Source organism: Protopterus annectens, chromosome 6.part0 (genome assembly GCF_019279795.1).
Source record: "Protopterus annectens isolate FY-2018-M chromosome 6.part0, PAN1.0, whole genome shotgun sequence".
NCBI lineage: Eukaryota > Metazoa > Chordata > Ceratodontiformes > Protopteridae > Protopterus > Protopterus annectens.
This window is the reverse complement of record NC_056737.1, coordinates 225,965,120-225,978,976: the sequence shown is the minus strand read 5'-3', so window position 1 is coordinate 225,978,976 and position 13,857 is coordinate 225,965,120. Positions and strand designations below refer to the sequence as shown.

At 34.2% G+C, this 13,857-nt stretch overlaps 1 protein-coding gene across 1 annotated transcript in view; it reads left to right on the top strand.

Moving 5' to 3' along the window:
• The first annotated feature begins 3,379 nt into the window (after nt 1-3,379).
• Nucleotides 3,380-13,857, top strand: part of LOC122803805 (vomeronasal type-2 receptor 26-like) — a 189,640-nt gene continuing 179,162 nt past the window's right edge. The window contains exons 1-2 of the mRNA XM_044073490.1: nt 3,380-3,808; nt 3,996-4,292. Coding sequence (XP_043929425.1) covers nt 3,380-3,808; nt 3,996-4,292 — 726 coding nt within the window. The remainder of the gene's footprint in view (nt 3,809-3,995; nt 4,293-13,857) is intronic.

Here is a 13,857-nt window from a genome sequence, read left to right as displayed (position 1 = left end):
CTCCTTGACAAGCACTGTCCCTGGTATTGCTTTGATTCTGCATGTCATAGACTATAATGGCAAAATGCAGATTTCCCTTAAAATTGAGTTTTTAAATTTTTGGCACAATCCCATTTGTCCACTGCTGCCCTATGCTTAAACAGCTGAGATCGGCTAAAACAAAAAAACTTTTATTTTTATAAAAATGAAGCATATTTTCAATGCCAGTGGCCATATATTTGGCCATTGGCATGCTTAAAGATTATAATACTTGCTTTTTTTGATCTGTCATGCCTCCATTTTCATTTTTGCAGAAATGTATTCAGCTAGTAGCCAAATACATTTCTGCAACTAACATTATTCTTGCGCGGATGCCTGCCTGCTTGATGAATCACTAATTCACCTCATTTCCATGGTTTTCACCAGCAAATGAGGTAATTAGCATTATGCAGTGGTGCCATGCAGGAATAGTGTAGGCAGGCTTGTGCACATCTAATAAGTAGTTTACTGGATCGCTCAGTGGCCATACTCCATGCAGGAATGGCTACATTGTTCCTGCATGGAAAAATTAGTTCATTGAATCCCGGGCTCTATCTTATACAATTAATACATCAAGACTCTTGTTATTTCAGTAGCAACATTTCAAGGTTATCACAACCACTAAAAGTCTTAATATGATTTATAGATATTATTCTTCAGTTTTACATAGCATTGCTGCTAAATCTCAACATTCTTTGAATATAGGAACTAAGTCTGATTTTCAGTTTTTTGTGATAACTTTTCTTACAACTGTCAAGAGAACCCAAACCATGTTTTCCTCTTTGCCTTTTACAGATACAGCAAGTGGAACATTCAGATCAGAACCACTTAAAAACATATTTGTCTCTTCCCAATATACATTTAATTTTTCACAATCCATAAGCATGTGTTCAATCAGCTTTTACATCTTTACTACATGTCCAATAAACTGAAGAAATTATTTTACTGAACTTACAGATTTTGTAGGAAGTAACAAATATTCTATGTATATATTTCCACATAAAAAATTCAAGTGTAAACTTAAAGACGTTTGACTAACTGATTTAAGTAACAAAGTTTAATTCTTACCATCTATTGAGTCACTCATTCCACTACTATATAAAAAGTTCCTGAATTTTGAATGATTAACATTACTATTTATAATTAACTTATATAACTTCAACAAGCTTCCTTTATAGGTCAATCTACCTTTGATGATAGCATTTATATTCTCATATAATGGTAAAAACAACGTAAAAAAACTCCTGTTAAGAGATGAACGCTCCTGGTTTCAAAACAAATGTTAATATATAAAGACAACAAACTGGAGCGAAATGACCTCAGTAAAATGACGTTTCCAAAGGCACACAAAAGAGTTATTCAACTCAATAAAAATAGCATTCCAAAGGCACTGAAAGGTTATTCAACCCAGTAGAAACAAAAGTTCACACTTTTCCAGTCCAGTAACCATGCACAACGACATATAATCCAAACGAAATATTTATTTGAGCTAGCAAACAGTAAGCGCTTTCACCATAGGGCTTTTTCAAACTTCAACAGTAGCATTTGAGATTAGGCAGCTTATATACATAAGGAAGAAGTTCATTAGTACAATCAAATCAAGTTAATTGATTAATTAGTTAAAATCCATCTCATTTAAATCATTTAAGGGCAAACCAAACCTATCCTTATAAAGCATGTGTTGAAACTTGAATAAGGTAACATTTATACATACACAGAATTCTTGTAATACTATTTAATTCAGTAGCACCTATAACTTTATAACTTCAATTCATTTCTAATCATAAATATCTTTAATGATAATACAATAAATAAATAAGGAAAGTATAAAATATATATAATATAATATATAATATACATATAAAAAATACATATGAAAATCACAGTTAAAAACACAATACTGAGATATGAGTAGTCATACCAATAGGGAATAAACACATAAAAGGACATATGATGAAAATGTATTCCTAGCTCATATTTAAAAAACTAAGCAGATAATGAAAAGTGCATATAAAAGTTTATGCATAATGAGTAGGCTGGAAGTGTGTGCATGTATATATAATGTGAGCATTGGAGCATAGACAATAAACTACAACTAAAGGTCTAGAGTCTGATGATATAAAGCTAGTGATAGAGGGCTATAAGGCAGATTAATTCATGATTTAGGCCTAGCCAACCTTTTCCTGCGTAGTAAAGGTTTCACTTGTACTTTATCATTTATGCCTGGAAACTTGTCAGCTCTTAGGTGGACAATCCATCTAAGTTCACATTCCTGCAGGTAAGAGTCTATATCTCCACCTCTAATACCAGGTTTAACCTGTTGTAACACCTTGAAGTTAAATAGATGACCTGGTCCTGTATTCCTTACATGTTTTGCTAAGGCATTATTCTCAGAAGCAGTCCTAATACTATATACATGTTCTCTAATACGCTCCCTGAGTTGCCTACAGGTCTTGCCTACATAAAATACTGGGCAGCACGTACATTTAGCAATATATACTACATTAGTACTTGTACAACTAGTCCCAGTATTAAACTTATAGACTTTTTGTGTAGATGGATGTATAAATCTATCACTGTTATCTATGTATTGACATTGATTACATTCTAGACATGGTGTAGTATTGTAATCTTTCATAGGCACATTGCCTTGTCTAAATAAAGGACGATGACATAATGTCCTTTTCAAATTAGATTTATTTCTGTAGGAAAAACATGGACCATCACCCACTTTCCTTATTTATTTATTGTATTATCATTAAAGATATTTATGATTAGAAATGAATTGAAGTTATAAAGTTATAGGGGCTACTGAATTAAATAGTATTACAAGAATTCTGTGTATGTATAAATGTTACCTTATTCAAGTTTCAACACATGCTTTATAAGGATAGGTTTGGTTTGCCCTTAAATGATTTAAATGAGATGGATTTTAACTAATTAATCAATTAACTTGATTTGATTGTACTAATGAACTTCTTCCCTTATGTATATAAGCTGCCTAATCTCAAATGCTACTGTTGAAGTTTGAAAAAGCCCTATGGTGAAAGCGCTTACTGTTTGCTAGCTCAAATAAATATTTCATTTGGATTATATGTCGTTGTGCGTGGTTACTGGACTGGAAAAGTGTGAACTTTTGTTTCTACTGGGTTGAATAACCTTTCAGTGCCTTTGGAATGCTATTTTTATTGAGTTGAATAACTCTTTTGTGTGCCTTTGGAAACGTCATTTTACTGAGGTCATTTCACTCCAGTTTGTTGTCTTTATATATTAACATTTGTTTTGAAACCAGGAGCGTTCATCTCTTAACAGGAGTTTTTTACGTTGTTTTTACCAATTTTTGTTTTACCTGCTAAGAGAAATGGCTATCAGTCCCTCGGATGTGAATTTGGAGCTACCATATAGACCGGATGAACCGGATCTGGTCAACCGGAAGTCAACACGATTTAGGAACTACATGGCAGCCACGGAGAATATGCTACTGCTCTTTGAACCAGATATTGGAGTGGACAACAACCCTGATGCTGCGGAAATAGGGAGAGACCTTAATAAACTAGAACTGGACTTTACCAAATTAAAAAGACTTCAGTTGCAACGGCAACACTTTGAGGCATGCATCGAGAAACGCGTAATACCTCGAGGGTTACGCGTTCTCAAGATGCCGACATCAGGTAACAACTTTCCTGAGCTGCTGCTGAAATGGCAGCAGCTCAACCTTGAATTAAGTTTCAATTATATGAGACTCCTCAATGAGTTTCATTTACAAGAAGAAGAGACATTGAGGAAGAATGTAACTGATCAGTATGAACGTTTTAATAATAAATTTAGAAGCTCTCAAGCACAATATGGGATGGAAAAATTATTAGATAATATACAGTTGTTTGAAAAAGGACTTTAGAGTTAAAGAAAAATAAATTGTTAAGGGACATACAAGATTTCCGATGTGGGAATGTCTTCACTTGGCCACGCTTTAATAGGAACAAAGCAATGGCCTTGTGCACAGAAACAATGCTGAACGTAATATTGATAGTAATGTAAATGTAACTGGAGCAGTGCTTGCTAACACTGAATCAGCTAGAATTCATGGTGATGAAGGTGTCAATGTTGGAATTTCTAATGGGATCAACACTAACAGTATGACTGAGAATGTTAATGATGTTTTAGTTGAAAACACATCAGATGTTGTTCATATTGTTTATGAAGGCAACAATGCAGTTCCTGTTTTAAATACAGGTAATATGGCTAAAGATAATATGGATATAAGGAGTGAACCTGTAGTTAGGAAAAAGAATACCAAGGACACTCCTAATTCCCTCCATTTAGTTTATGGTAGTAAGTCCCCCCTCCGTACCCCTTTCCCTATAGCCAACAGTTCCTTCCTAGGGAGACAGAGGTCCCAAAGTAGAGGGAGGAACAAACGGAAAGGATCGGGAGGGGAACAGACGGGACCGACCCTAAAGAAATTATGGGAGAAAACAGGGGGACCTTAGTTGTTAATTTATCCAGTAGGTCTTAGGATGTTTTTGAAGAAGAAGTCCTGAACAAAGGACTAAATTTTATACCTACATGTGATAGTGACCTAACAGACTCAGTTCTAGATATAAAGATGTTCACTAGAAATATTCAATTGAAATTAGATTTTGGAACTCAGCGAAATATTAACAGGGAAGCAGACATAGAGAGATTCAGACCTAATAGCCTATATGTCCCCCCCCCTACATCCAGTACTAGATACTTTTACAAGAATGGTAGAAAATGATATTTATAAGTACTATGAAAGTAAGGATAGTAATACTATAAGGAAACGTCAGTTTAATTTGACTTACTTACAGAGACAAGCATTGACTAATCTTAAAAATGAACATTCCATAGTCATAAGACCAGCTGATAAGGGTGGTCCTGTGGTTATTTTAGACACTTCTTGCTATGTTGATATTATGACCACTATGTTGAGTGATGAACTATTTTATGCTAGTATAACTCTTTTAGAGGTTGGTGTGAAGGTCTTTCAAGTGTATGACACTCTAGAGGATTTACATAAAAGTCAAATTATCTCTGACACTTTATTCGGATATCTCAAAGTAAAAAACCCTCTTATCCCGATCATACAGGGGCTGCCAAAGATACATAAATCTTTGAACACCCCTCCCATGAGACCAATAGTAGCAGGGCAGGGGTGGCTAACTGAGACCTTTTCTATTATTTTGGAATTCTTTACGAGACCTTTAGTAGATGTGAATAAGCATATACTGAGAGACAGTAAACATTTTTTAGTTGATTTATATGAATATACTAGTACCTTGGAAGATAGGGAACCCTATTTTCTTGTAACACTTGATGTAGTAAGTCTATTTACTAAGATCCCAAATGAAGAGGGTCTAAAAAGGTTCCAGAGGTATGTTCGAAACCATTCAGATTTTAATGAAGGGACTGTTGACTTACTTTCATTGTTTTTAGAAATTGTCCTTGAGAACAACATTTTTGTGTTCGAGGAACATATTTACATACAAGAAGATGGCGTAGCTATGGGCACTTCATGTGCCAATAGCTACGCCAATATTGTGATGGCCGACTGGGAAGAGAATTCTTTATTTGTTTTATCACAGTTCCAGGAAAATATTGGTCACTACAGACGTTTTGTAGATGACCTTTTTTTCATCTGGAAAGGGGATGAAGAATCTCTCTTGGATTTCTTTGAAATAGTTAATGGACTCTCAGATTTTTTGAAATTCACTATTAATTACTCCCAAAATGAAGTGTCATTTCTAGATATACATATTAATAGATTACCTTCTGGTCTTTTGAATACCTCTATATACAGGAAAGCATGTTATAGGAACACACTATTACACCGTCAAAGCATGCATCCAAGGTTTGTTTTTGATAACATTATGAAAGGTCAGTTTATTAGAGCGTCCAGGCTGAATCCTTGCCATATGGGGCATTCTAAAGAAGTTAATGCCCTTAAAAATAGATTATTAGAAAGGAAGTACCTAGTCAAAAGAGATAGATAGGAACATAGGATTAGTTAATAAGTTGAGGGAAACTGTGGCCAAACCATATTTCTCTGAGAAGGAAAGTCCACATGTAGCATCTGCTAAGAACGGCAATGATAATATTAGGCTATCCTTATTCTTCTCGAGAGATGTAGATAGTATCAGGGAAATTGTTCGTAAGCACTGGGAAATCCTTGAATTGGATGATGATATATCTAAGATAGTGGGTGATGGTCCATGTTTTTCCGAAAGAAATAAATCTAATTTGAAAAGGACATTATGTCATCGTCCTTTATTTAGACAAGGCAATGTGCCTATGAAAGATTACAATACTACACCATGTCTAGAATGTAATCAATGTCAATACATAGATAACAGTGATAGATTTATACATCCATCTACACAAAAAGTCTATAAGTTTAATACTGGGACTAGTTGTACGAGTACTAATGTAGTATATATTGCTAAATGTACGTGCTGCCCAGTATTTTATGTAGGCAAGACCTGTAGGCAACTCAGGGAGCGTATTAGAGAACATGTATATAGTATTAGGACTGCTTCTGAGATTAATGCCTTAGCAAAACATGTAAGGAATACAGGACCAGGTCATCTATTTAACTTCAAGGTGTTACAACAGGTTAAACCTGGTATTAGAGGTGGAGATATAGACTCTTACCTGCAGGAATGTGAACTTAGATAGATTGTCCGCCTAAGAGCTGACAAGTTTCCAGGCATAAATGATAAAGTACAAGTGAAACCTTTACTACGCAGGAAAAGGTTGGCTAGGCCTAAATCATGAATTAATCTGCCTTATAGCCCTCTATCACTAGCTTTATATCATCAGACCCTAGACCTTTAGTTGTAGTTTATTGTCTATGCTCCAATGCTCACATTATATATACATGCACGCACTTCCAGCCTACTCATTATGCATAAACTTTTATATGCACTTTTCATTATCTGCTTAGTTTTTTAAATATGAGCTAGGAATACATTTTCATCATATGTCCTTTTATGTGTTTATTCCCTATTGGTATGACTACTCATATCTCAGTATTGTGTTTTTAACTGTGATTTTCATATGTATTTTTTATATGTATATTATATATTATATTATATATATTTTATACTTTCCTTATTTATTTATTGTATTATCATTAAAGATATTTATGATTAGAAATTAATTGAAGTTATAAAGTTATAGGGGCTACTGAATTAAATAGTATTACAAGAATTCTGTGTATGTATAAATGTTACCTTATTCAAGTTTCAACACATGCTTTATAAGGATAGGTTTGGTTTCCCTTAAATGATTTAAATGAGATGGATTTTAACTAATTAATCAATTAACTTGATTTGATTGTACTAATGAACTTCTTCCCTTATGTATATAAGCTGCCTAATCTCAAATGCTACTGTTGAAGTTTGAAAAAGCCCTATGGTGAAAGCGCTTACTGTTTGCTAGCTCAAATAAATATTTCGTTTGGATTATATGTCATTGTGCGTGGTTACTGGACTGGAAAAGTGTGAACTTTTGTTTCTACTGGGTTGAATAACCTTTCAGTGCCTTTGGAATGCTATTTTTATTGAGTTGAATAACTCTTTTGTGTGCCTTTGGAAACGTCATTTTACTGAGGTCATTTCGCTCCAGTTTGTTGTCTTTATATATTCTCATATAATGCAGAAATAGTTTTCTGTTCCTCTTCACTCATATTATCTACAAATTATTTTAATTTCTTACTGATGGATACTATTAATGGGTTAGTAGATTCTGTGAAGATAGGTGAAGGCTGCCAGCCTAGCCAGATAAAATTTTGTAGATAATTTTGTCATTTGTAAATATTAATATAAGCCACAGACTTGTTCTCTTAAATGGGAAAAAATGGTGTTAAATGTGGTGTAACTGCAAAAATGTAACAACAGTGCACTCTGCTGTAACAAGGCTGATAAGTCAATTCTTTGATGTCAAAACTCGGAGCCAAGATTTCTAGATAAAGGCATTCTGCTTATTGTTCTGAGGCCAGAGTTAATGACTAGAATTTACATGTATAATTTATTTTATTGCTCTGGTTCCTGACCAGCTGCAAGATCAAAAGGGCTATTAACCTCTGAGAGTCTGTTAGCCTGGGAACCAGAAAGAAATTATGTAATCTGAAATGAATCATTAGTACTGTGTTATCAATTTAAGGACAGAAAGGATGAGGGCATTTGAGCATTTGTCTTGAGAACATCCAACTCACTACTCTGCCTGTGTCTATATGTAAGTAGGATTTTAGAACTGTGTTTTCTCTTAGATATAGCTAGGAAATAGGAAGATTAGACTAGTTTGTCTTTCTGTAATGTCAGAACTTTTCTACTGTATTATTGTAAGTATTTTTCTGTGATCTCTAAACAATTGACTAGCAATGTGTAGCAAGAAGTATGGTCTTGTGGTTTTGTTATTTATTATTAAGTATTTTAAACCTTTCAACTGTGGCCGTTTTGTGTAGAGATAATTTAAGCTCTAAGAGTACATTGCATGTATATAGTGATACTGTACCAAGTCACTCGAAATAAGTATTGACTGGTTGCACTTACCATTTGGATAATAATACTGCACAGTATAACTGGACACCCTTTCATAAGGGCCTTTGAGTAGCTGGAGAGAAAGGGAGAAACCAGCCCCAGACTGACTGTGATCTCTGTGTGCTCTTAAGGAAAATTGTACTTTGCTGTATGTGTATTTATTATCCTTTCCCTATATGGATGCCCCTCACTGGTGTTAGTGGTGAGGATTGAGGCTCCTTGATTGCTGGGCCAGTGCACGGGCATCACAGATTCGTCCACCTTATATTCTTTCATTAAATATTCTGGGGACTTAACTTTTCCTTTTTCAAGGCAATCAAACCATAATAGTAATCCATTCCTTTTTAGCAAATTCTTTTTAATGTTGTACCAAGTTTCCTTAAATCTAGAGGTGTTTGTAATGGGAAAGTACAAAAGCTTTCCATTTTAATATTAATATATTTCATAAACATATTTCTTAACTGTTTTAAAAACTGATTTCATATATGTAGAGTCTAAACATTGAAATGAATTTTCTTCTAAGGTAAATTGTTACCCAGATGAAAAGGTTGCCACATATTTCTAATTTATCATAGTTAATAAACTTATAAGAGTTTAGTATAATCAGCTCCTTGATAGGTTTCCATTCACTAATGTAAGTTGAGTCTATCCAGAATATAATAGACTTAAAATTTGCTGCAATAAGCTAATGCCACCATATTCCCATAGTCTTATATGATTTATATAAGCAGTTCTTGGCTTTTTAGGATACCATAAACATGAAGTTAACATTTTTCCCTTTTCTCTTAATCATGTAGCGAAAATGGAAGTAAATATTTTATACTCTACATTTAATAATGAAATAGGTCTATATGAGGAAACTAACTTATTATTCTTTCCTTTTTATGTATAGATAAGTTTGCAGAAAATTTCCATGCGGGAGGAATGATTTTGTAACTCTGAATTATCCTGAAAACATCACTCAGTAATTCTAAAATATTTAATGGAAGCAGACTATATAATTTGATACTTAAACCATCTAACCTGGAGCTTTACCATTTTTCCCTTTTCTTAAGCTTTAACTTCTATCAGGCTTGTAGGTGTGTCTATATTATCTTATCGAAGTTTCAGAATATCGAATCTGATATGGTTGACACCATATCATCAAATTCTGAAACATTGAAAGATAAAAGAAAATGCCTAAAAACTAAAATAAATAAAAACTTACCTTTGCAAGCAGGAGGACAAGCTCCCCTGTACCCCCCATGTCAGGGACCTGCATCCCCCACACCCCCCCTACTTAAATATACCAACTCCAAGACCGCACTGCAATGAACTAAATGGAAATCTCCCCTTATGGAGATTTCCATTTAAACGTTCAGTGTTTTTTGCTTTCGCTAATCTGGTGCCGACGATATCTGCTTAGATATTGTCGGCCTTTGACAACGTGAAGTAGACCCTTGTAGGCTTATTCAACAGATTTAACACAGATATTTATTGGTCATTAAGTTTATGCATAACAATTTTCTTTAAATACTTGTCAATATTATAATCATCCTGATTATTATTTTTATCTTTATGAAGACCCTCATACAATTTTTTAAAACAATGTTCAGCATTTTCTTTATGTCTGTAGTAAACTTATTAGTGTGAGGATTTCAGATATTAATGATGTGTACCTTTTTGCTTAACATATTACTTCTATTAGATATTCCATGTAGATTTTTGAAGTCATCGCATAACTTGCAATTCTGTTTTATTCTAAAGCAATCTCCACTTTATGCATTAAAACTGTGTGATACTGTGTCATTAATTTTTAATGACTTTAGTAATATCTAAATTCTTTGTTTGTTTTTCAGACCTCACTTTGATTATTTCATCTTGTATTTAACAACTCTTCATCCCACTCTTTTATTGTATGACTAACCCATCATCCCATTCTATCTTTAATATGTTTTTTAAGCAATGCCATAAGACTTTACTAAACTAACCATTGTCATTCAAAGATAAAAACAAATCTTGATTTGTTTCTTAAGTTAACTCTTAAATACTTTTAACTTTATCATATATATATATATATATATATAGTGGTATTGTATAAATAATCTGAAATTTCCTAATATCCATTAATATATTAATACTTAGTGTAGTATGATCAGACTAAGGAAAAGGAACAGTTTTAATATAATTCACTCTAAGTAAATCCATAGAGGCATAAATCCTATAAATTCTTTGTGTCCCATGTGCATAAGAATATTGAGTGAAGAACAATGACTTATCTTATGCTTTTACTATTTCTTCTTCTTCTTTTTCAGCTTTTTTCCTGGTTAGGGGTTGCCACAGTGGATCGCCTGTCTGCTCATGATTGGCAGTGGAGTTTACGGTGTCGAGTTGACAGCCCGGTACCCAACCTTCTACAGAAGGCACACATGCACGCACTCATGCCTAGGGTCAATTTAGAGTGTCCAATCCACCTACAGCATGTCTTTGGGATGTGGGAGGAAACCGGAGCACACGGAGGAAACCCACACAACCACAGGGAGGACATGCAGACTCTGCACAGAAGGCACCCCAGTCAAGGATCGAACAGGAGAACTTCTTGCTGTGAGGTGGCAACACTAACCGCTGCAACCTTCTGCTTTTACTACTAAATCAACTAAATCATTACCAATCCATCTCTTTAGTGCTTTTGCTAATACCAGCATTGAACCTTTCTTCTGTTCACCTGTATAGATATGCAGTTAAAATCCACTGCTAAAATTAAACAACCCTTCCAGTGACTTTGCAGTAATCGTAAGTGATCTTTAGCCACTCTTGCACTTATTACAGGGGTACAGTAAAAAAAATAGCTAGTGTGTAGATTTTACCATTGTATTTAATTATTACAAATGTATACATTCCTTTGGGATCCTTAATGGATTCCATCACCTTAAGCATTACAGTAGATTTTCTCCAAAGTATAGCAGTTCCTTTCCTCTTTTTTGTTAAAAGAAGCAGATGGTAACATTTCGTAAACTAAGCTATTTAAATGATGTATATTTTATCTATCAAGTGAATCCCTTGCAAGAATGTGATGACTCGTCTATTTAATTTTAGATTTCTCATTAATGATTTACTTTTGTTGCCATTATTTAATCCATTTATATTAATAGATAACAGGTTAAAACTGTCCATACTGTATATTTAAAAAGATTTCATTTAAAAGAAATCAGAATCACATTTATTGGCCAAGTATGCATGCATACAAGAAATATAACTCCGGTTTCAGTGACTCTCAAAGTATGAATTACATAAATGACATATGTACAGCTATTAAGAACAAGACAAATGACATACATGCAATTATTAAGAACAAGATATAAAAGTAAATATGCATATACATACAAGGTGCAAAGTGCAACTCAATGCAAGAAATACTGAAATAAACTCTGAAGGAAACAAGTATTAACAATATGTAAACAATACTGCAGAATCCTCAGATGCATTGGAAAAAGAATACCTCAGTCTAATAAGCTGAGTTAAGTGTTTATGAACTTGATGGCCTGTGGGAAAAACTGTTCTTGTGTCTACTTGTTTTGGTGTGTATTTATCTATAACACATGGCTGATGGTAATAGTTCAAAAAGATGGTGGCCTGGATGTGAAGGGTCGGTGATGATTTTCCCTGACCTTTTCTTGACTCTGGAACAGTACAGGTCCTGTAAGGATGGCAAACTAGCATAGATGATATTTTCAGCAGACCTGACTATTTGATGTAACCTATTTTTATCATGATTAGACAGATATCCAAACCACACTGTTATGGATGAGCTGAGAACAGACTGAATGATTGCTGTATAAAACTGAATCAACAGTTCCTGTGGGAGGTTGAACTTCCTCAGCTGTCACAGAAAGTACATTTTCTGTTGTGTCTTTTTTATGATGGACCTTACATTAGTTGCCCACTTCAAGTCCTGGAAGATTATAGATCCCAAAAACTTGAAGGATTCCACAACTGACACAGCCGTATTAAATATAAAGGGGGGATAATATTGTAGTACCACTCTAAAGTCCACTGTCATCTTTACAGTTTTAAGATTGTTCAGTTCCAGATTATTCTGAATGCACCAAAGGGTGAACTGCTCAACCTCCTGTGCATATGCAGACTCATCACCATTCCTGATGAGCCCAATGATAGTTGTATCATCTGCGTATTTAGTAAGTTTGACAGAGGGGTCCTTAGAGGTGCAGACATTAGTGTACAGGGAGAATAGCAGTAGGGAGAGCACACGTCCCTGGGGCCAGCTGTATTGATTGAGCAATAGCTAGATCTAAATTTCTCCAGGTTCACCTGCTGTTTCCTATTGGCTAGAAAATTGGTAATCCCTTAACAGGTGGAAACAGGAAAGGAAAGCTGGGAGAGTTTCAAGTGAAGAAGTTCCAGAATTATTGTATTAAATGCAGAGCTGAAGTCCAAAAACAGAATCCTTGCATATGTCCCTGACCTGTTAAGATGTTGCAAGATATAGTGCAGGTCCATATTAACTGCATCATCCACTGACTAGTTCCCTCAATAAGCAAACTGAAGGGAGTCGAATGAGGGAACTGTAATATCCTTCAAGTGAGCTAACACCAGCCTCTCAAAAGTCTTCATGACCACCGATGTCAAGACAGTAGGCCTGCAGTCATTCAGGCCTGTTATAGTATATTGCTAGGTACTAGGATGATTGTGGTTTGTTTGAAACATAAGGAAACTTCACACAGCTCTAATGATTTATTAAAAATCCAAGTAAAACCAGGAGCCAATTAATCAGCACAGGTTTTTAAACAGGCATGTAAAACTCCATCTTTACCATTTGCTGTCTTTCAAAAAATTATATACATCTTCCTCAGAGATAATTAATGCATGCTGAATGTGAGAATGTGTGAAAGAGAGGCATATAAGTCTGAACACTGACAGAGATGATTATTACATATTTTATAACATATTTATCCCCATATTAATTCAATTATATAAAAGACTCTAATACATTCCTCCAACAATATTTTAACATTCCATCTTTTTTAAATCTTCCTTTCTGCAAACTAATCTACTAAAACACATAAATAACAAAAACAAAGACAATTCTATAATAACTATATATTGCTAACAAAACACAACCTACCATGGATACCAAAGTTTCTAGTTTGCCTATCAAGTAGACATACTACTACATTGTGTCTTTACCAACCAATATCTAAAATATCAACTAAAAACTCGCCAAAAGCTACTATGACTTCCAATCAATTAATGTAATATTACAGATAACTAAAAAAAATAA